Below are 24,124 nucleotides of genomic sequence, written 5' to 3'. Positions count from 1 at the left end.
GCCTGGAAGGGACCTCCAGAGATCATCCAGTCCAACCCCCCTGCCCCAGCAGCATCACCCAGGGCAGTTTGCACAGGAATGCATCCAGCTGGGGTTGGAAAGGCTCCAGAGAAGGAGACTCCACAACCTCTCTGGGCAGCCTGCTCCAGGGCTCTGGCACCCTCACTCTAAAGAAAGTTTCTCCTCCTGTTGACCTGAAATCTTCTCTGTTCCAGTTTGTCTCCATTGTTCCTTGGCTTCTTGCTGTGCACCACCCAAAAGAGCTTGGCCCCCTCCACTTGACCCCCAGCCCTCAGCTCTTGAGAGACATTGATCAGATCCCCTCTCAGCCTTCTCTTCTCCACACTAAACAGCCCCAGGGCTCTCAGTCTCTCTTCCCAGGGCAGATGCTCAAGTCCCCTAAGCATCCTCCTGCCTCTCCCTTGGCCTCTCTCCAGCAGCTCTCTGTCTCTCTTGACCTGGGCAGCCCCAAACTGGACACAGGATTGCAGCTGTGGTCTCAGCAGGGCAGAGCAGAGGGGGAGCAGAACCTCCCCAGCCCTGCTGGCCACACTTTTCTTGCTGCCCCCCAGGCTCCCCTTGGCTCTCTTGGCCACCAGGGCACATTGCTGTCCCATGCAGGGCAGACTGTTTGGCAGCACCTCTGACAGCAGAAAGCTGACAGCAACTGAAGCCAAAGCACCAAGTACAACTGCTCTGTTCTTAGCAAGACTGAAAAGCACAAAACAGGATGTTGATCAGATCCCCTCTCAGTCTTCCCTTCTCCAGACTAAATAGCCCCAGTTTTGGATGAACCAAGTTAATGAAGTTGAAATGGGTAGGTTCAGATTGGATGTCAGGAAGAAGTTCTTCCCCATGAGGGTGGTGAGACACTGGCAGAGGTCACCCAGGGAGAGCAGCCTTCAAGAAAAGGCCTTGGGGGTGCTGGGGGAGGAGAAGCTCAGCAGGAGCCAGCAGTGAGCACTTGCAGCCCAGAGAGCCAAGCAGAGCCTGGGCTGCAGCAAGAGAAGTGTGGCCAGCAGGGCCAGGGAGGGGATTCTCCCCCTCTGCTCCACTCTGCTCAGACCACACCTGGAGCTCTGGGTCCAGTTCTGGAGCCTCTGTTCCAGGAAGGATCTGGAGGTGCTGGAAGGTGTCCAGAGAAGGGCCACGAGGAGGAGCAGAGGGCTGGAGCTGCTCTGCTCTGGAGCCAGCCTGAGAGAGTTGGGATTGTGCAGTCTGGAGAAGAGAAGCCTCTGAGAAGGCCTTCTTGTGGCCTTCCAGGATCTGAAAGGGGCTACAAGAAAGCTGGGGAGGGACTTCTGAGGGTGTCAGGGAGTGATAGGACTGGGGGGAATGGAGCAAAAGTAGAAATGGGGAGATTCAGATTGGATGTTAGGAAGAAGTTGTTCCCCATGAGGGTGGTGAGAGACTGGCAGAGGTTGCCCAGGGAGGTGGTGGAAGCCTCATGCCTGGAGGTTTTTGCAGCCAGGCTGGATGTGGCTGTGAGCAACCTGCTGTAGTGTGAGGTGTCCCTGCCCATGGCAGGGGGGTTGGAACTGGCTGAGCCTTGAGGTCCCTTCCAACCCTGACAGTTTTGCGTTTCTATTGAATGCTGGAGGGAAAACACCTGGCTATTAACTCCCCACTTCCCAGTTTATGCTGGGTGCCTTTAAAAAGAAACACCACAGAGCTGAGACCTTTGTTGCCCAGAGTGGGGGGAGACAGGAAATAGTCTATTTCATAGAGTCATAGAATGGTCCAGGCCAGAAGGGACCTCCAAAGCTCATCCAGTCCAACCTCCCTGCAGTCAGCAGGGACATCCCCAACTAGATCAGGCTGCCTAGGGCCTCATTGAGCCTCACCTTGAATATCTCAATGGTTGGGTCTCAACCACCTCCCTGGGCAACCCATAATTTCTTCCCAGAAATCCTGCATCCCTGTAAAGCTGGCTGGGAAGTGAGTTTCTTCCCCTTTTTCCTCTCTCATCCTGGGAAGACATCCAGGCTTTTATCTCCTGCAGAGAAGAGAGGCCTGGTTGTGTCAGCCTTGGCAATACTGCCAACTAAGCCTGGGAGGCTTAAGTGGGGCTTAAGTTTGAGATCTTGAAGAAAAGCCACAAAGCTGTAGCCCTCCAGGGGCTAGGCGGCCCAGGAGGTGGACCCAGGCAATCCGGATTTGGTTATTCAATGTCGTAATTCTGCTGTCCCTTTATGAGCTGGCAGCAAGGTCATCTCACTCTCTTTTCTCCCTCCTTTTGGCTCTCCAGAGGGAGTCCTTATCTAGTAACAATGGGCAAGCTCACAGCCACATCCAGCCTGGCTGCAAGAACCTCCAGGCATGAGGCTTCCACCACCTCCCTGGGCAACCTCTGCCAGTCTCTCACCACCCTCATAGGGAACAACTTCTTGCTCACATCCAATCTCAATCTACCCATTCCTAGTTTTGCTCCAAGTTCTACAAACCAATTAGGACCTGCTTAAGAAGGTTTCTATCTTGCCTCAGATCACCAGCCTGGTTTGGATATGTTCTGGGGAGAATTGCCATTCTCCATGCCATCCCAAATAGTATGGCTCTCAGCCTCCCCTGCTCTAGCTTGGAGCAATTTCCCTCAGTCCTATCTCTTTGTGACACCCTAAAAAGTCCCTCCCCAGCTTTCCTTCAGATCCTGGAAGGCCACCAGAAGGTCTCCTCAGAGCCTTCTCCTCTCCAGACTGCACAACCCCAGCTCTCTCAGGCTGTCTCCAGAGCAGAGCAGCTCCAGCCCTCTGCTCATCCTCGTGGCCCTTCTCTGGACACCTTCCAGCACCTCCAGATCCTTCCTGGAACAGAGGCTCCAGAACTGGACCCAGAGCTCCAGGTGTGGTCTCAGCAGAGGGGAAGAATCCCCTCCCTGTCCCTGCTGCCCACACTTCTCCTGCTGCAGCCCAGGCTCTGCTTAGCTCTCTGGGCTGCAAGTGCTCACTGTGTGTGTTGGGAGGTGAGGGAAGGAAAATCACTGATTTTTGACATCAGGAAGGATGCCATTCAGTTGGAAATTATCACAAATTGAAAATGATTTCTACTGGTTGACAAGCTGAAACACCACACAAGGTGACAGCCCAAACCCTCTTGTGGAGGGCTGCAATGTGGAGCCTGCTCCTTCAGCTGAGCAACACATTAACCAGACAGAAGCTTACCATGTCCAATAATAGGTAAACAGATTCTCTGTTCCTTGTAGTGGTTTTGTCTGTCTCCTGGCCAATCTTCAGCAGGCTGGATGATGCAAGCTGCAGGAGGGGAAAAAAAAAAAAAGAAAAATCAATAAAGCAATCAATAAAACTTTGTATTGATCAACCTACTCTCCACTACCCTGCTGAGACCACAGCTGCAATCCTGTGTCCAGTTTGGGGCTGCCCAGGTCAAGAGAGACAGAGAGCTGCTGGAGAGAGGCCAAGGGAGAGGCAGGAGGATGCTTAGGGGACTTGAGCATCTGCCCTGGGAAGAGAGACTGAGAGCCCTGGGGCTGTTTAGTGTGGAGAAGAGAAGGCTGAGAGGGATCTGATCAATGTCTGTCAAGAGCTGAGGGCTGGGGGTCAAGTGGAGGGGGCCAAGCTCTTTTGGGTGCTGCACAGCAAGAAGCCAAGGAACAATGGAGACAAACTGGACCAGAGAAGGTTTCAGCTCAACAGGAGGAGAAACTTCTTTGGTGTGAGGGTGCCAGAGCCCTGGAGCAGGCTGCCCAGAGAGGTTGTGGAGTCTCCTTCTCTGGAGCCTTTCCAACCCCAGCTGGATGCATTCCTGTGCAGACTCCCCCCCAGGAGGGTTGGACTGGATGATCTCTGGAGGTCCCTTCCAACCTCTCCCATTCAGTGATTCTGTGATTAATTTTGAGAGGAAAGCAGATCACCCCAGCAGTATATTTTCCTCTGCAGAGCCATGTTTTCCTTTCAGACTACCAGGCAGTGAGGTGTAAAAAGGTGTTAGAAAAGAAAGATTATCCAAATAGATGAGCCATCAGGTCATGAGCTGTGCAGTAAAAAGCAGAGGCCTGAAACCAGTCTGTAAACCCTGCAAAAAAAATATGCAAACCTCATGCCAAAAGTGTCTTTATCAGACAGAAACCATCCTGCTTTCCTTCACCTGTCAAATGTGTGCCACTTGCCACAACCATTTCTCTTTCATCTTTTACAGCCAGCAGTTGCAGTAGACAAGGCCAATGACCTAAGGCTTTTTGTTGTCGGTATTTTTTTTCCCTCTAAGTTTACAAAATGCAGTGAAATTCCAGAAAGGAAACCTCCCTTAAGGAAAAAACAAAACCCCCAAATTTCTGTAGACTTCTAGGTACAGCAAGTTACATTTATCCCATCCTCAAAAGTGTTTCAAGGCAGCTAAAATGAGAAGAGTTTCTTTTTTTTCTGCCATGTTTCTAGGCCAAAAAAAAAAAAAAAAAAAAAATCCACCAACCCCAAACCATCAAGAATCACTCAAAATCAGAAGTCCTATTTAAAAATGAAAGTAAAGCTGCTGCTTTTACCCTTCAGTTTCCCTTCAAGTGATGGCTAATTAACAGCCACTTGAAAAATTCTCTTTCTCCTTGGGCAGCAAACCAAAATGAATTTAAAATGCATCAGCACCACCTAAGGGCTTCAGATTTTTTTTCCTTTTTCTTTTTTTCCCCAAAGCATCACTAAGGATTTCAAAAGCTTTGATCTTCAGCCTGCTCTGAACCATAGACAATTCCTTCCCCCTCAAACATCCCTGGATCATCCCTGCTATCAGACAGTTACTGTTGAAGGAATGCAGACATGCCAAAAGGTACAACTCAAAGGCCACTCTGGAGTTACCTTCTCTGAAAAACCAAATAAACTGAAGAGTCCAAATCAGCATGGGGAAAAAAAAAAGAAAAGTCTTGAAGACAGAATCATAGAATGGTCTAGGTTGGAAGGGACCCCCAAAGTCCAACCCCTCTGCAGTCAGCAGGGACATCCCCAACTAGATCAGGTTGCCCACAGCCCTCTCCAGCCTCACCTTGAATACCTCCAGGCATGGAGCCTCAACCACCTCCCTGGGCAACCTCTTCCAGTGTTCCACCACCCTCATACTGCAGAACTTGTTCCTCACATCCAATCTCAGTCTGCTCTGCTCTACTTTGAAGCCATTGTCCCTGCTCCTGTCCCTGCAGGCCTTTGCAAACAGTCTCTCTGCAGCCTTCTTGCAGCCCCCTTCAGGTCCTGGCAGGTTGCTCTTAGGTCTCCCTGGAGCCTTCTCTTCTCCAGGCTGAACACCCCCAGCTCCCTCAGCCTGGCCTCACAGCAGAGCTGCTCCAACCCCCTGAGCATTTCCATGGCCTCCTCTGGAGCCTCTCCATCAGGTCCATGTCCTTCCTGTGCTGAGGGCTCCAGAGCTGCACACAGCACTGCAGGTGAGGTCTCAGCAGAGCAGAGCAAAGTGGCAGAATCACCTCTCAGGCTCTGCTGCCAATGCTGCTTTGGATGCAGCCCAGGCTGCCCTTGGCCTTCTGTGCTGCAAGCTCACCCTGCCTGCTCCTGGCCAGCTTCTCATCCCCCAGCACTCCCAAGTCCTTTTCCTCAGGGCTGCTTTGGATGCAGCCCAGGCTGCCCTTGGCCTTCTGTGCTGCAAGCTCACCCTGCCTGCTCCTGGCCAGCTTCTCATCCCCCAGCACTCCCAAGTCCTTTTCCTCAGGGCTGCTTTCTCTCCCCTCCTCCCCCAGCCTGTCTTGACAGTGAGGATTGTTCCAGCCCAGGAGCAGAACCCTGCACTTGCTCTTGTTGAACCTCATGAGGTTCCCCTGGGCACCACCTCTGCAGCCTGTCCAGGTCCCTCTGGATGCCATCCTGTCCTCCAGCATGGTTCTACCACTAACTGACACCCCTATTACAGGAAAGATCTGGAGGTGCTGGAAGGTGTCCAGAGAAGGGATACAAGGATGAGCAGAGGGCTGGAGCTGCTCTGCTCTGGAGACAGCCTGAGAGAGTTGGGGTTGCGCAGTCTGGAGAGGAGAAGGCTCTGAGGAGACCTTCTTGTGGATCTGAAGGGGGCTACAGGAAAGCTGGGGAGGGACTTCTGACAAAGGCCTGTGGTGTTAGGACAAAGGGCATTGGTTTTAAACCACAGCAGGGTAGATTTAGATTAGACATTAGGAAGAAGTTCTTTACTGTGAGGGGGGTGAGACACTGGAACTGGTTGCCCAGAGAAGTTGTGGACACCAGATCCATGGAAGTGTTCATGCCCAGGCTGGATGAGGCTTTAAGCAAGCTGCTCTAGTGGAACTAGAAGATCTTTAAGATAGAATCACAGAAACACTCAGGTTGGAAAAGCCCCTCAGGAGCACCAAGTCCAACCCACAACCCTACTCTGCAAGGCTCACCCCTAAACCACAGCCCCAAGCACCACAGCCAAACCACCTTCAAACACAGCCAGGCTTGAGGACTCCACCACCTCCCTGCCCAGCAGATTCCAATCCCTGAACACTCTTGATGGGGAAAAATTCTTCCTCCTGTCCAGTCTGACCCTGCCCTGCTGCAGCTTGAGGCTCTTCCCTCTTCTTCTCTGGCTAATGAGCTGTGAGAAGAGAGCAGCACAACCTCTGCACAACCTCCTTTCAGGGAGCTGCAGAGAGCCAGGAGGTCTCCCCTCAGCCTCCTCTGCTTCACACTAACCATCCCCAGCTCCTTCACTTGCTCTTCATCAGTTTTATTCTCCAATAAGGTCCCTTCCAACTCAAGCCATTGCATGATTACTCCTAGCTGGTTGTTGCTGGGAAGTGAACACTTCCAATGGCAGACACACTCCTGCTGTAATCACTGCCCAAGACTGATCATGTATGAAAGCAGACTGAGGGGGACATCAGGGGCAGAGAATTCCCCTCCTGTGAGAGGAGGCAGCTCTAGAAATGAAGTTATACATACAGCCAGGAACTCCTTCAGACGGTCTTCAATGCTTCCCTTGTGGATGGTGAACAAAGCTGCAGCAATCTGGTTGATAGCTTTTGCCAAGCAGTGAATGTTGTTGCAGTGCCCTGAAAGAGAACAGAGACAAATTCCCTCAGCAGCAGCAGCTTCGAAAACAAATGACAGAAAGCAGCACCCAGCAGACTCCTCACAATGAGAGGCCATCCTTCAGCACCCAGCACGTGGGAGCAAAGCACTGGGATCAGGATTGCCATCTACAGCACAGATCTCCCTTCTGAATACTGCAGTGCTCAGAGCCTGACCAAACCAAGGCCCCTGGGGCTTTTAGAAGTGTGAAAAAAGAAGATATTGGAAGGTTCACAGACTCATAGAATGGTTTGGGTTGGAAGGAGCCTTCAGGATCATCAAGTTCTAACCTGAGGGAGGTTCTCCTCCCCCTCTCCTCTGCCCTGCTGAGACCTCCCCTGGAATATTGCATCCAGGTCTGGGCTCCCCAGTTCAGGAGGGACAGGGATCTGCTGGAGAGAGTCCAAGGGAGAGCTCCAAGGATGCTGAAGGGACTGGAGCAGTGCCTGGGGAGGAGAGGCTGAGAGCCCTGGGGGTGTTTAGTGTGGAGAGGAGAAGGCTGAGAGGGATCTGATCAATGTCTATCAATAGCTGAGGGCTGGGGGTCAAGAGGGAGAGGACAGGGAGAGGCTCTGCTCAGTTGCACCCTGGGACAGGACAAGGAGCAATGGATGGAAACTCCATCAGAGGAGGTTCCACCTCAACACCTCATCCAGGCTGGATGAGACTCTGGCCAGCCTGATCTAGTGTGAGGTGTCCCTGCCCATGGCAGGGGGGTTGGAACTGGATGATCCTTGAGGTCCCTTCCAACCCTGACAACTCTGTGATTCTAATGAAGGTGGTGAGTGCCATCCCAGGGTGCTGGAACAAAACCACACATTTCAGTTCTCATTTCAGTAACCACATGCATCCAGTTGTAAGTGGCAACACCAAAACACTTTGTTTTAAACCCCAGGGCACTGCCAAAAAGGGTGCACAGTGAGCCCAAGTCCACACCATCACCACCACCACCACGGTGCTGTGAGCCAGCAAAGGTTCAGACCTCTGCCATATGAGCAGGCTCAAAGAAAAGGTAAGATCTAGCAGGAATTTTTTTTCAAGCTAATTGGCTATTTCCCATGCCTCTCTGTACAGGAACAACTTGTCCTGCCCAGACAGCAATCACCCAAGAGATCTACAGGAACTCAAGAACAAAGCTGGTTAATTGCTGTCTGCTGTACATATCATCCTGCTAAAATTCACTCCAGGCTTCAGAGGCCTGGAAGGTGATTAAGCCATCCCAGTTTTTTTTCATAGAGAGCAGAAGTGCTCCTACAGGGAGCCTGGTATATCTTCTAGGCTATTTCAGTCTCTTTAAAACAAACTCAACACACATCTGGGCAAGTATCCTGGGCAGGTGCTAGCTTAGGAAAAGGAGGAGGTCTTTGGAAGAGTTTAAAAGCACACAAGCCTGCAAACACTACTGATTCTTACCTATTCTTTATGCTCATTGAATCACAGAATTGTCAGGGTTGGAAGGGACCTCAAGGCTCAGCCAGTTCCAACCCCCCTGCCATGGGCAGGGACACCTCACACTCCAGCAGGTTGCTCACAGCCACATCCAGCCTGGCTGCAAAAACCTCCAGGCATGAGGCTTCCACCACCTCCCTGGGCAACCTCTGCCAGTCTCTCACCACCCTCCAATCTCAATCTCCCCATTTCTAGTTTTGCTCCATTCCCCCCAGTCCTATCACTCCTTGACACCCTCAAAAGTCCCTCCCCAGCTTTCTTGGAGCCCCCTTCAGACACTGGAAGGCCACAAGAAGGTCTCCTCAGAGCCTTCTCTTCTCCAGACTGCACAACCCCAACTCTCTCAGGCTGTCTCCAGAGCAGAGCAGCTCCAGCCCTCTGCTCATCCTCATGGCCCTTCTCTGGACACCTTCCAGCACCTCCAGATCCCTCTTGTTTTAGAGGCTCCAGAACTGGACCCAGAGCTCCAGGTGTGGTCTCAGCAGAGTGGAGCAGAGGGGGAGAATCCCCTCCCTGGCCCTGCTGGCCACACTTCTCTTGCTGCAGCCCAGGCTCTGCTTGGCTCTCTGGGCTGCAAGTGCTCACTGCTGGCTCCTCTTGAGCTTCTCCTCCCCCAGCACCCTCAAGACCTTTTCTTCAGGGCTGCTCTCAAGCCAGTCCCTGCCCATTGCTGAGCACTGAGCTCATTTCTTCATTCAGTCATTTAACTCCCAAGACCATGCCTGAGGAGTGAGGTCAGCTAGACCTCAGCACTGCACAGGACAAAGATCCCTTTTTTCCTCAGGCACAGAACTACTCTTCCTTCAATTGTATTGTATTGCACAATTTGCTCAGTGTCACAATATCTATCTGCAGCTCCTGACTCCTCTAATACCCTCAAGTAACTTCAAAGGACAGGAAAATTTTTTCACCTCACTCTTCAACCTCTTCTTGGGTGCTCTGTGAATGAAGTCACCACTAGGTCCTAGCAAAGCCCCCTGTGGATCTCCACCAGCAGGGCCCCCAAGGGTTGATGCTCCTACTCTGTCTCCTGTTTCTTCATTCAATACTGCTGCTTGGAATAAGCCAGTCCCCAAAACTGAACACATCACCACTTCCCTTCAACATCACTCAAGAACATCAAACCAGCAGAATTAAGCAGAGTGAAATTTACATTTACTGAAGTGCCTCAGTTTTCTGAATTTTTATGTCTCAGAGACTGCAGGAAAAAAAATAACCAGCAAGGGAATTCAGCTCACAGATTGTTACCTTCTAACCTGCAATGGGTTTCATGTACTTAGAAAAAGCTTTCTCTTGTAGTCTGGTATTCTACTCTGGCTTCAAGATGATAAATGAGTCTTCCAGATTGATATCTGACTAGCAGTTCAGATTTTTTTTTTTTAATTAGGAATAAAAGTAAAAGTCTGTTAAGAGTCTGAGACATTATCTAGAGCTAGTAGAAGAAACAGGCTTGGCCTTGAAGCAGGCAGAGAGAATTGAGACAGGGCTAAAGCTGTCCAGGCACTGTCTGTGTTTGGGAAGGTATGTCTTGCCAGATTACAAAGTTGAAATTCCTTCAAATCTGTGACTTGGGGGTGGATAAATTCAGGCTTTGTCCAGGGAATTTACTTTATAAAAAAAAAAAAAACCAAAACCCTAGAAAAAATCCCCAAAATAAGGCAGCATTTATTAAGTCCTCATTCTGGGAATAGCATCTATATTAAAATGTCTAAAGCCAGATGTTCAACAAGAAGAGCAGGAAAAAACAATATTAAGCAGGACTGACAAGGCCTATTCTGTTTCTTCAGCTATTTTTGTAGAGGGAGCAGATTTTTATGCACTCCTTTTGCCAGACTTTTTTTCCTCTCCATAAAAAAAAAGAGCCCACTCAGTAAATAACTACATAATCCACATCTCATAAAGCCAGTAGCAACTTCTAATAGGGGCTTAGTGGACTTCAAGATGCAGCTTTTCTTCAGTCCCAGTTTTATGAGGTCTTGTAACTGTCCCTTAAGAGCCCTCTTTCAAACAGGCTTTGTCTGGCTTCAGGTTAAGAGTCATGGAAATGGAAGCACAGGAACTGGCATCATTCAACTCCATGATATAAACCAGGCAGAAGGTGTAATCATCTGTTATTGCAGCCTGCCTCAGGACTAAGAGGGTCACACAGATGGATAGGGGTTGGAAGGGACCTCTGGAGATCATACAATCCCAGAATTGTTAGTGTTAGAAGAGAGCTCAAGGCTCAGCCAGTTCCAACCCCCCTGCCATGGGCAGGGACACCTCACACTCCAGCAGGTTGCTCACAGCCACATCCAGCCTGGCTGCAAAAACCTCCAGGGATGAGGCTTCCACCACCTCCCTGGGCAACCTCTGCCAGTCTCTCACCACCCTCATGGGGAACAACTTCTTCCAAACATCCAATCTGAATCTCCCCATTTCTAGTTTTGCTCCATTCCCCCCAGTCCTATCACTCCCTGACACCTGAAAAAGTCCCTCCCCAGCTTTCTTGGAGCCCCCTTCAGATCCTGGAAGGCCACAAGAAGGTCTCCTGAGAGCCTTCTCCGCTCCCCACTGCACAACCCCAACTCTCTCAGGCTGTCTCCAGAGCAGAGCAGCTCCAGCCCTCTGCTCATCCTCATGGCCCTTCTCTGGACACCTTCCAGCACCTCCAGATCCTTCCTGGAACAGAGGCTCCAGAACTGGACCCAGAGCTCCAGGTGTGGTCTGAGCAGAGTGGAGCAGAGGGGGAGAATCCCCTCCCTGGCCCTGCTGGCCACACTTCTCTTGCTGCAGCCCAGGCTCTGCTTGGCTCTCTGGGCTGCAAGTGCTCACTGCTGGCTCATACTGAGCTTCTTGTCTGAGTGGCCCAAAGCCAATGTAAAGAGGACTAGAACATCCATACCACTGCATAATGTCCCACACTAATTAATGTAGAATGCAGGCTCTAGGAATTCCACATCTTGGGACAAGATTGCCCCCTGCAGTATCCAAACTGTTTGTAACATTTCCAATGGAAGACCTCTTTTGCACAGAACGTTCTCTCAAACAAGTAGAAGTTAATGCTTTGTAAGGTCATTTTCAGAAGGACTTTTTAGTCTGGAAAGGAGAAAAGTGAGAGGGGAACTGATCAGTGCTGGTGGGCAGCAAGTTCTGCATGGGACAGCAATGTGCCCTGGGGGCCAAGAGAGCCAAGGGGAGCCTGGGGGGCAGCAAGAAAAGTGTGGCCAGCAGGGCTAGGGAGGTTCTGCTCCCCCTCTGCTCTGCTCTGCCCTGCTGAGACCACAGCTGCAATCCTGTGTCCAGTTTGGGGCTCCCCAGGTCAAGAGAGACAGAGAGCTGCTGGAGAGAGGCCAAGGGAGAGGCAGGAGGATGCTTAGGGGACTTGAGCATCTGCCCTGGGAAGAGAGACTGAGAGCCCTGGGGCTGTTTAGTGTGGAGAAGAGAAGGCTGAGAGGGGATCTGATCAATGTCTCTCAAGAGCTGAGGGCTGGAGGTCAAGTGGAGGGGGCCAAGCTCTTTTGGGTGCTGCACAGCAAGAAGCCAAGGAACAATGGAGACAAATTTGAACAGAGAAGGTTTCAGCTCAACAGGAGGAGAAACTTCTTTACAGTGAGGGTGCCAGAGCCCTGGAGCAGGCTGCCCAGAGAGGTTGTGGAGTCTCCTTCTGTGGAGCCTTTCCAACCCCAGCTGGATGCATTCCTGTGCAGACTCCCCTGGGTGATGCTGCTCTGGCAGGGGGCTTGGACTGGATGATCTCTGGAGGTCCCTTCCAACCTCTGATATATGGTGATAGTGTGATACTGTGATTAATATCTGAGGGCTGGGGCTCAAGAGGCAGGGGACAGGCTCTGCTCAGCTGCACCCTGGGATAGGACAGGGGGCAATTGATATGAACTCCAGCAGAGGAGGTTCCACCTCAACATGAGGAGGAACTTCTTCCCTGTGAGGGTGACAGAGCACTGGAAGAGGCTGCCCAGAGAGGTTGTGGAGTCTCCTTCTCTGGAGCCTTTGCAGCCCTGTCTGGATGTGTTCCTGTGTGACCTGTGCTGGATTCTCTGGTCCTGCTCTGGCAGGGGGGTTGGACTGGAAAATCTCCAGAGGTCCCGTCCAGCAACTAACATCTTTTGATCCTGTGATATTGATCACCCATGTGGATCCCAGAAGAAACACAGCATGTATTGCTTCCCTCCCTGATTTCCCTCAGACCTTCTGACCCAATCATGTAAATCACTAATCAGTATCTGTTTACTTGTGAACCCTTCCCATCCCCAAACACCCTGAGGACTTTCCTGGGGCAGGGCTAACTGCTTTTGAAATTTTGCTTACTACAACACAGGCAGGGAAACACTTAAAGCAAAAGTATTCAAGGAACTGCCAGGACTGGTATGAAGAAAGGAAGCACTGCTGTGCCCTTTATGTTACCTTCAATGGCTGGGCTATACTGAGACATCACATTGCTAGCCAGGGTTGGCAAGGACACTGCCACAAAGACCATCAGGAGGCAAGCAATTTTGTATTCTTCTTCTGGACTGATGTTTTCTGAAACAAACAAATAAAAACAAAATCAGAGTTTGAAATATACATAAATCACAGAATCACACAGAATTAACCAGGTTGGAAAAGACCTTTGAGGTCATCCAGTCCAACCTCTCACCCAACACCATCCAATCAACTCACCCATGGCACTGAGTGCCTCATCCAGGCTGCTTTGAAACACTTCCAGGGATGGTGACTCCACCACCTCCCTGGGCAGCACATCCCCATGGCCAATCTCTCTGTCTGGGTACTTGGTGATCCTGCATTCCAAGTTGAATGAACCTTTCTGTTTCTATGTTTCTGTTGCTTTTCTCAAGCTCCATATAGTAGAAGCCCAGAAGAAGCCTTATCAAGGCTGCAACCAGCTCTGGATGAACCTGCTTTAGCAGGGGGGGTTGGACTAGATGATCTCCAGAGATCCCTTCTGGCAATTCTGTGAACCCCTTCCCCTCCCCTGATTCCAGCAGAGCTCTGTGCCACATCCTGTGTGGTATCTTCTCCTCCCTTTCAAACCACTGACAACTTCCACTTGTCCCCTGCCACCACCACCCTCTCCCCAGAGAGCTCAAGTTTGCATTTTTCTCTGCTATGGGCTGTGGTTTAGGGGTGAGCCTTGCAGAGTAGGGTTCTGGGTTGGTACTTGGGATCCTGAGGGGCTTTTCCAACCTGACTGTTCCTGTGAATCAAAACACAAGACCCTATCTAATCTATAAAACACACAGAAATCCCCTGTCTGCTTCACTCAGCTGAAGCATTTCACAGCTGAACTATGATGAAAATAAGCTACTTAAAATGCCACTTCAGATCCCAGCTACCTTCCAAAGATAAAAGTAATTTTTTTATGCATAACATCCATAAAACCAACAAACTTTTTTTTTTCTTTCTTTTTTTTTTACCAAGGCACACAGAAATTTTGCTTGACACTTCAGTCTGAATATTAAAATGGAACTAGCTGCAATTTTTCCCTCCCAAAGGAATTGCTATTAAAGCAAAAAAAGAGAAATAAATAAAGTACTGAAGTAGCTTTTAAAACATCCACAATCTGATTCTAACATTAACTATCCATTCCACGCAAGGGAAAAGAGCAGTAAAGTGCTCAGTAAGGAGGAGAGAGTGGGGGGAAAGAAAAAGCTTCAGACTGTCAAAAAGCACTTTAGAGTCTTAATTCATGCCATGGAACCTGCCAGAGTAAACAAAAGTGAAAAGCTTAGAGAGTGGTGACCTAAAGCAAATCAAAGGAAGCAGCAGACATGTTAGAACATTGAGATGTTTATTTGATCATCTTTGCCCTTGTAAGCTCCATGTTAACACTTGTATAACAACAGCAGTGACAAGCTGTGAAGGTCATAGAGTGCCTTCAGCTGCATTTCAGCACCCATGGCCTACTGCCATGGCTCAGGATTCACAGAATCACAGAATCAACCAGGTTGGAAAAGACCTCAGAGATCATCCAGTCCAACCTCTCACCCAGCACCATCCAATCAACTCACCCATGGCACTGAGTGCCTCATCCAGGCTGCTTTGAAACACTTCCAGGGATGGTGACTCCACCACCTCCCTGGGCAGCACATCCCAATGGCCAAGCTCTCTGTCTGGGAAGAATTTCTTCCTCCCCTCCAGCCCAAACCTCCCCTGGTGCAGCTTAAGACTCTGTCCTCTCCCTCTGGCACTGCTTGCTGCCTAGGGAGGTGGTGGAGTCACCATCCCTGGAGGTGTTCAAGAGGGGATTGGATGTGGCACTTGGTGCCATGGTTTAGTAGTCATGAGGTCTTGGGTGACAGGTTGGACTTTGATGATCCTTGAGGTCTTTTCCAACCTTATTGATTCTGTGATTCTGTGGAGAAGAGCCCAACCCCCACCTGGCTACAACCTCCCTTCAGGGAGCTGTAGAGAGCAAGAAGGTCTCCCCTGAGCCTCCTCTTCTCCAGGCTAAACACCCCCAGCTCCCTCAGCCTCTCCTCACAGGGCTGTGCTCCAGACCCCTCCCCAGCCTTGCTGCCCTTCTCTGGACACCTTCCAGCATCTCCTCACAGGGTTTGTGTTCAAGCCTTGCTGCCCTTCTCTGGACACATTCAAGTTTCTCAATGTCCTTCTGAAACTGAGGAGCCCAGAACTGGACACAGCACTCAAGGTGTGACCTAACCAGTGCTGAGCACAGGGCAGGATGACTTCCCTGCTCCTGCTGCCCACACTATTGCTGATTGTTCTGATTGTACCAAATCTGTACAGCAGCACTGAGCTGTTCACAACAGACCCCTGTTTTCACTGTCCTAATGAACAGTTTGCACTATTAGCCATTAAACCCCTTCAGCTTGAAAGAGTCCAGCTCAGAGCCACAAAGATGCTGAAGGCAGTGGAAGATCTTCCTGAGGAGGAGAGCCTGAGGGAGCTGAGGGCTCTGGAGCTTGGAGAGGAGGAGCCTGAGAGGTGACCTCATTGCTGGTGCTCAAGATGTGCAGGGGGAGTGCCCAGAGGCTGGAGCCAGGCTCTGCTGGGTGATGCCCAATGCCAGCACAAGGGGCAAGGGTGGAAGCTGAGGCAGAGGAATTTTTCTCATGGAAACAGGAGGAAAAAAAATCTTTTCCCTGTGAGGGTGATGGAGCCCTGGAGCAAGGTGCCCAGGGGAGCTGTGGAGTCTCCTCTCTGGTGATATTCAAGATTCACCTGGATGTGTTCCTGTGTGACCTGCTCTAGGTGCTGCTGCTCTGGCAGGGGGGTTGGACTGGATGAGCTTTGGAGGTCCCTTCCAGCCCCTAACATTCTGTGATTCAGTAAACATCCACTTGTTAATTCCTTCCTAGGTCAGCAAGGTAATTCCTAAGTGGCTGCAAAGATTCTCAAGCTAAGACATCAGCAGGCACAAATAATTCATGTTCTTATGCCAGGTATAGAGTTCACTGAAGGAACCCAGAGGGCCCAAGACACACAAGTCTCCTCCTAGCACTTCAAACACTTTCATGCCTGGGTCCATTTGTTTTTTTTCCCCCTTCCCCATTGTTATTTCTTTCTTTCTTTTCTTGTTTTTCACTTGTATCTTCTTACCTGATTTTTGGGAAGACAGTGCTACCACCAAGGCAGGATCAATCTCACAAGGCAAGCCAGCAGCTGATGATAGCTCATACACATTCATTGCCACCTGAGGACCAGAAGAGAGAGAAAAAAACAAAAAAGAGACAACATTGAATGCTTTTGGTGTCAGCATGGTGAAGCACGGTTTTGCTGGCATGTTTCAAATGTTCCTCTTAAGAGTTTGAGGCACCAGGGAATTTCAGAGACTTGGCTGAAATGAGATAAAAGAGACTTAAGATTTTTGTTTCCTTCTAGCCTACACTGAGCAGCTGGGTCAGGACTTTGTGTGCTAGATGATAATTTCTTTTTCATGAGCCAAACAAAGTTTGTGTACTTTTCTACATTACCTCCAAAACAAACATTCTGACTTCCCATTAGCTGTTTCTAAATCTTTCTTCACTAACAGATTTTTCTCTGCTAACACCTGCAAATGCAGCAGCTTTAAAAGAAAAACTGAAGTCAAGCCTGTTGAAACACTGGAGTCAAGCAGCAATCTTACAACATTCAAATTTGGTAAAGGTTCAGTGATTCAGGGCAACCCCAGGCACTGATAGAGGCTGGGCAGGGACTGGCTGGAGAGCAGCCCTGAAGAAAAGGCCTTGGGGGTGCTGGGGGAGGAGAAGCTCAGCAGGAGCCAGCAGTGAGCACTTGCAGCCCAGAGAGCCAAGCAGAGCCTGGGCTGCAGCAAGAGAAGTGTGGCCAGCAGGGCCAGGGAGGGGATTCTCCCCCTCTGCTCCACTCTGCTGAGACCACACCTGGAGCTCTGGGTCCACTTCTGGAGCCTCTGTTCCAGGAAGGATCTGGAGGTGCTGGAAGGTGTCCAGAGAAGGGCCATGAGGATGAGCAGAGGGCTGGAGCTGCTCTGCTCTGGAGACAGCCTGAGAGAGTTGGGGTTGTGCAGTCTGGAGAAGAGAAGGCTCTGAGGAGACCTTCTTGTGGCCTTCCAGGATCTGAAGGGGGCTACAGGAAAGCTGGGGAGGGACTTTTTCAGGTGTCAGGGAGCGATAGGACTGGGGGGAATGGAGCAAAAGTAGAAATGGGGAGATTGAGATTGGATGTGAGGAAGAAGTTGTTCCCCATGAGGGTGGTGAGAGACTGGCAGAGGTTGCCCAGGGAGGTGGTGGAAGCCTCATGCCTGGAGGTTTTTGCAGCCAGGCTGGATGTGGCTGGGAGCAACCTGCTGGAGTGTGAGGTGTCCCTGCCCATGGCAGGGGGGTTGGAACTGGCTGAGCCTTGAGCTCCCTTCCAACCCTGACAATTCTACGATTCCAAAGTGCCAGGAACTGGACTCTTAAGGGGTCCTGACATTCAGGGATGCTAAGAGCCTCTTGAAATGTATCCCATTTGTCAGCCTGTCCCTCTCTGTATCTATTGCCATTAAGAAAAGTTCCCCAGAGTTCTTTGCTGGTTGCCCAGTTTCTCTTCTGGACAGTGCAGTTCAGGTGAATCTCCACAAAAGCAGTTTCATACCAAATACAAGGGACAACAAGCAATGCCAGCAATGTCTCTCACTGCCATTAACACTTGAGAAGTTTCACACTCTGCCCATCAGTTCTCACACAGGGGATATGGTACAGACTTCCCTGATTCATGTGCTCCAGCTTGGCTAGCATGAGGGCAAGCTGTGATAGGAAAAGTGCCAGCAGGAGGTGATGGTAGCTTGAGAACAGTCCTGAATGAAAAGATTTCTTAGAGCATCTGCCTGGTAGCTGGGTCATAACAAACTGGTTCAGGACTAGCAGTGTTTCCCCAAACCTGTGTAACCACCCCAACAATTTCATATTAAAACCACCCAAACACAAGGAGCACAAATCCCCATTTTGCCACTCACTCCAAGTGATAGATTTCAGGGATATGAAAATAAAAGGAACAGTTCCTGACAAGTATTTATTTCACCAACATGCTCTTTCTGCTTGGTAAATTCAGCACACAGGAAATTACTGGGTTGTCATGTCCTAAAACGTGCCCAATTGAGCAATTCTCTTGGTCCATTACACAAAGCCTGGTAGAGAGCTGTCTGCTGACATGCCTTCCTTCAAGAAGTCTTGCTCATTGTCCCAAAGGAAACCCTTTGAACTCCTACAATAGCATTTCTCTATGTGACAAAGGCTAGGAGCAAGCTCCATGCAATCAGCTGCTGATTGTCTACAGGGCTTAATCATTAGCAGGCTCACAGCACAGCTCTTCCAAGAAGCTGTCGGCAAGACAAAGCTCTGGCAGAGTTGCATGGGAGCACATACCAGAGATCCCAGTATTCCCAGTAGGCACTACAGGCAAGACTACAACAGGTCTGGCTCCTTTTCCATGCAGCCCTCCAACATTCTCCAGGCAAGCTGTGCACTCCCAAAGAAGCCAAGCATGGCATCATGCCACACCATGAGACGTGACATTGACTGGTGGTAACATCTGAAGGCCTGTATGGTGGCCAACCCCACAGCACTGAAGAGTTTATTTGAGACCCTCTGAGCTAGGAGAAAAACCACACACAACATTAATATACCTCTCCTATGAGGACAGTTGGGAATATTAAGTCTGGAGAAGAGAAGGTGCCCAGGAGACCTTCTTGTGGCCTTCCAGGATCTGAAGGGGGCTACAGGAAAGCTGGGGAGGGACTTTTGAGGGTGTGAGGGAGTGATAGCAGTGGGGAGAAATGGAGCAAAACTAGATTCAGATTGGATGTTAGGAAGAAGTTGTTCTCCATGAGGGTGGTGAGAGACTGGCAGAGGTTGCCCAGGGAGGTGGTGGAAGCCTCATGGCTGGAGGTTTTTGCAGCCAGGCTGGATGTGGCTGTGAGCAACCTGCTGGAGTGTGAGGTGTCCCTGCCCATGGCAGGGGGGTTGGAACTGGCTGAGCCTTGAGCTCCCTTTCAACCCTGACAATTCTGTGATTCAATGATTTAAGAAGCACAGCAGAACTGCAGGAGACCCTGAGAGGGCCAAAGGCTAAATACTGTGGGAGTACAGGCAACTCAGATGGTGCTATGTGGCCTGACTTGGAGAAGGGTCCTCAGCATGGTTTTGTTTAGTAGCAGAGAGCTTTCTCATATGTGATAACATAAATTAGTTCAGTAATGACATTGATGAGGTGAGGGGACAGACAGACAGAGTGTGCTCAGCAGGTTTGCTGATGACACCAAACTGGGAGGCTTGGCTGAGACCCCTGAAGGCTGTGAGGCCATTCAGAGACTTGGACAGACTGAGAGCTGGGCAGAGAGGAACCTAATGAGGTTCAACAAGGAGAAGTGCAGAGTCCTGCACCTGGGGAGGAAGAAGAAACTGCAGCAGGACAGGTTGGGAGGGGATCTGCTGGAGAGCAGCCCCAAGGAGAAGGAGCTGGGAGTGCTGGGGGACAAGAAGTTCTGCATGGGACAGCAATGTGCCCTGGGGGCCAAGAAGGCCAATGGGGTCCTGGGGGGCATTCAGAGGAGTGTGTCCAGCAGAGCCAGGGAGGTTCTCCTCTCCCTCTACTCTGCCCTGCTGAGACCTCACCTGGAATATTGCATCCAGGTCTGGGCTCCCCAGTTCAGGAGGGACAGGGATCTGCTGGAGAGAGTCCAAGGGAGGGCTGCAAGGATGCTGAAGGGACTGGAGCAGTGCCTGGGGAGGAGAGGCTGAGAGCCCTGGGGGTGTTTAGTGTGGAGAGGAGAAGACTGAGAGGGATCTGATCAATGTCTATCAATAGCTGAGGGCTGGGGGTCAGGAAGGAAGGGACAGGGACAGGCTCTGCTCAGTTGTGCCCTGGGATAGGACAAGGGGCAATGGATGGAAACTGCAGCAGAGGAAGTTCCACCTCAACATGAAAAGGAACTTTACTGTGAGGGTCCCAGAGCACTGGAACAGGCTGCCCAGAGAGGTTGTGGAGTCTCCTTCTCTGGAGCCTTTCCAGCCCTGTCTGGATGTGTTCCTGTGTGACCTGTGCTGGATTCTCTGGTCCTGCTCTGGCAGAGGGGTTTGGACTCCATGATTTCCAGAGGTCCCTTCCAACCCCTGACATCCTCTGAGTCCGTGATCCTAATGTCTTCAGTGATCAAATGAGGTGTTTAGAATCACGTTATCATCAGTTTAAAAAATACCAATGTGGAAATATGGTCTTCAATAATCACTGCTGCAGCTTTTACCCCATGCCATTTTTCAGCACCCCTTTGATACCAGAGGGGGTAAGATGCTTTCTGCAAAGACTGATCAAAGTTAAGCAGTGAGAACTTCACTTCCCATCTCTTTTCCATGCTGGAAATGGAATGGAATATGATTTTCCAATGTATGGTCAAAATCAGGCTTGTGGCTATTACATGCATAGAGCTCCCACCATAGTACAGGCTGGGGGAGGAAGGGAGAGAAAGCAGCCCTGAGGAAAAGGCCTTGGGGGTGCTGGGGGATGAGAAGCTGGCCAGGAGCAGGCAGGGTGAGCTTGCAGCACAGAAGGCCAAGGGCAGCCTGGGCTGCATCCAAAGCAGCATTGCCAGCAGAGCCAGAGAGGTGATTCTGCCACTTTGCTCTGCTCTGCTGAGACCTCACCTGCAGTGCTGTGTGCAGCTCTGGAGCCCTCAGCACAGGAAGGACATGGACCTGATGGAGAGGCTCCAGAGGAGGGCCAGGAAAATGCTCAGGGGGTTGGAGCAGCTCTGCTGTGAGGCCAGGCTGAGGGAGCTGGGGGTGTTCAGCCTGGAGAAGAGAAGGCTGCAGGGAGACCTAAGAGCAACCTGCCAGGACCTGAAGGCTGGAGACGGACTGTTGACAAGGGCCTGAATGATAGGACAAGGGGCAATGGTTTGAAATTAGAGAAGATTTAGATTGGATGTTAAGAGCAAGTTCTCTACAATGAGGGTGGTGGAACAGGTTGCTCAGGGAGGTGGTTGAGGCTCCATCCATGGAGATCTTGAAGGTGAGGCTGGACAGGGCTGTGGGCAACCTGATCTAGTTGGGGATGTCCCTGCTGACTGCAGAGGGGGGTTGGACTGGTTGACTTTTTAGAGGTCCCTTCCAACCTGGGTGATTCTATCATCTCCACAGAGTCCCTGAAATAGTTAGGTGCAGCAGTACCACTGCTCACACTATGAAGCATCTCAGTTTTCTGCCTTTCATTGCTTTGTCATGATTTAACAGCTGATAAATTTTGTACCCAATTCTTTCCATGAAATTCCTCAAACGTGACCACAGGAAGATATGAGGCTTGTGTTTATCCTACCACTTGGTTGGGGGTTTTTTATTCCTGAACATCAGGAAGATGCAGATACTCTTGGAGGGAAACAAAAAAAAAAAAGAAAAACACCACAAAAAAAAGTTTGCTTATATTTGTTCCTGAGTTTTTTCACCCTCAGCATAAAAGTGTTGTCCCTTAACAGGTTGTCAGACAGCTCCAAAAAAATACTGCAGCAGCCTTTGGGCCAAACATTACCTTCATGTCAGTCTCTCTTGGAATGTGATCTTTGAAGTCCTCGATGGAACTCACAAGGAAAGGAATGTGGTAGGATAAGACCTAAGAGAGAGAAACAAAAGCACAATGAGAAAAAAAAAAACACAACCCAAACACTTCTCCTGCTCATCATTGATTAGACACTAACATTTATTTTCAAAATAATAAATCCAGTAAATGAGGATGTAGGTGAATTCATTTCTAGATTTAAAACATTAAAGCCCAATAGAGGCAAACCCAAGCTGTTTGCAAATGGGAAATGAAAGCTTTTGGAATGCACCAACACAGTAAACACTCGGAAGCCTGCTCAGGCTCAAACCTGTGTTTCCAGGTTAACATTTCCCTGAACTGTACTCAAAAAGTAGATTCTCTCACCCTCCCCCAATTTCCAATTCCAACTTCAGTTATCACTGAACTTCAGTTGTAACTGAAACCTGTATTTCCAGGGAATGTTTCTCTGAACAGTACTCAAAAGCAGATTCCCTCAGCCCCCAGTTTGCAGTTCCAACTTCTGTTATCATTGAGTATCAGTAGTAACTAGAACCTGTGTTTTCAGGGAACATTTCTCTGCACAGTGCTCAAAAGTAGATTCCCTCACCCCCAACCTGCAATCCCAACTTCAGTTACAACTGAACTTCAGTTATAACTGAAACTTCTGTTTTCAGGGAACATTTCTCTGAACAGTGCTCAAAAAGCAGATTCCCTCACTCCCCAATTTGCAATCCCAACTTCAGTTACAACTGAATTTCAGTTATAACTAAAACCTGTGTTTCCAGGGAACATTTCTCTGCACAGTGCTCAAAAGCAGATTCCCTCACCCCAAAATTTGCAATTTCAACTTCAGTTACAACTGAATTTCAATTATAACTGAAACCTGTGTTTCCAGGTTAACATTTCTCTGACCAGTACTCAAAAAGCAGATTCCAATCCCAACTTCTCTAATAAGTGAGTATCACCACTTCACCCATATGCCAACCTTTGAAGAGGTGGCATTCCTAAAGAGTGAAGTCCCTAATATCCTCTGATTCCATTAAACCAAAGGCAGTGAAAAGCTGCCCAGAAGCCCTTCAGTTAATTCCTTACATCTCTAAGTGCTTCCTGGGCCAAGGAGCGGAAGGACAAGATAACACCAATGATGGTCATTCTCTTCAACACACTGTCCACAGCTGCACAGAAAGGAGAACAAGAGTGAACAAAAACCTCCTTTCTTCAAAAAAAAAAAAAAAAAAAAGAAAAAAAATTGAACAGACTACTGAGAAAGGTACTGAGACAATAGCATTCCTTAAAAGAGCCAACATAAACAGTGCTTAAGCAGGGCTATATAGCCTGAGTTGAGAAGGGGATTTTCAGCAGAAGACTATCCTGTTAACCCCTTCATGGAATGAAGCCTGTTACAGCTGACAATACTGGATGCTGACACTAGGTTCTGTGTTTCTGTTACACTGTGAGAGCTGGAATCCCTCTCCCACACCAACAATAACCAGGCTAGCTCAGCCTGGAAGGAAACGAAGCTGTGAAGCTTTGGGAGAAGAACAATTCAAGACAGTCTTAAAACCATCACAATTTCCTTGAGGCCAAAACCGTCTCTTTGTAATACTTTTTTGGGTTTGTTTAAAATAATTACTTCTTGTTCATGACACAGAGAGGTTGTGGAGTCTCCTTCACTGGAGACATTCCAAACTCGCCTGGATGCATTCCTGTGTCACCTACCCTGCTCTGGCAGGGGGGGTGGCTGGTCTGGATGATCTCTGGAGGTCCCTATAAACCCCTAACATTCTGTGATCACTACTACAGTGCCTGTGCACTAATTCACACTGAAATCTCCTTTTGTCTGTACATTGAGATTGGAAAATCTGAGAAGAGGCATCAGTTTCTCCAAGCTCACCTACACTTTCCTGCTTGGGTATAAGTCAGCATGGAGAAATCAGCTTTCCTCCTTTTCTTTACAAAGCCAAACATCAAAACTAGTTCTTTTCTCTTTAGTAGGCCCTTGCTAGTTACCCACATGATAATCTTTTAAATAGTGCTGCCATCTGGTCTGGCTTGTCAAAGCTGGTCCTCATTTGTGTCAGAACTTCAACATTCTCCACCACGAGTTTCTAAAAGGGAAGGAAAGTTTCAGGTCAGCAGCAGGTTTCAGGATGTGAACAGGACAAATGCATGGGTTTAGGATATTTATGTCTGGCAGAGAGGCAACTAAGCTCACTGACTACAGTTCTACCTCACTGCTCTCTGCAGCTGCCTGAAGGGAGGCTGAAGCAAGGAGGGGACAGCCTCTGCTCCTTGATGACAAGCAACAGGATCAGAGAAATGGTTCCAAGCTGCAGCAGGGGAGGTTCAGGCTGGATGCTAAGAAATATCCCTTCCCAGAGGGCTCTCAGACATTGGAATGGTCTGCCCAGGGCAGTGCTGGAGTCACCATCCCTGGAGGTGTGTAAGCAGTGTGTGGAGCTGGTGCTTAGGGACATGGTTTGGTGTTGCCCCTTCAGTGCTGGGTCAAGGTTGGGCTGGATGAGCTTGGAGGTCTCCTCCAACTGGGTGTTTTCTGTGATTGTTTGCTCTCAATAGATCTACAATATCAGTATTACTCTCATTACTCTTCATAAAAGCAAAAGCTTGGAATCAGAAAACAGAGAAGTAGACCCCCAGGATTATCT

At 49.6% G+C, this 24,124-nt stretch overlaps 1 protein-coding gene across 1 annotated transcript; it reads right to left on the bottom strand.

The window, feature by feature from the left end:
* Positions 1-3,158: 3,158 nt before the first annotated feature.
* Positions 3,159-23,566, bottom strand: LOC128980575 (nck-associated protein 1-like; the record flags this gene model as incomplete). The annotated part of the gene is made up of 7 exons (XM_054399039.1): positions 3,159-3,248; positions 6,891-7,000; positions 12,873-12,989; positions 16,029-16,122; positions 21,450-21,530; positions 22,551-22,633; positions 23,473-23,566. Coding segments are annotated over 7 exons (669 nt in total), but the record flags the coding sequence as incomplete, so codon positions are not given.
* Positions 23,567-24,124: the final 558 nt, after the last annotated feature.

Source organism: Indicator indicator, unplaced genomic scaffold (assembly GCF_027791375.1).
Source record: "Indicator indicator isolate 239-I01 unplaced genomic scaffold, UM_Iind_1.1 iindUn_scaffold_303, whole genome shotgun sequence".
Lineage (NCBI taxonomy): Eukaryota > Metazoa > Chordata > Aves > Piciformes > Indicatoridae > Indicator > Indicator indicator.
The sequence above is the reverse complement of the archived record's forward strand: the minus strand, read 5'-3'. Positions and strand labels throughout refer to the sequence as shown.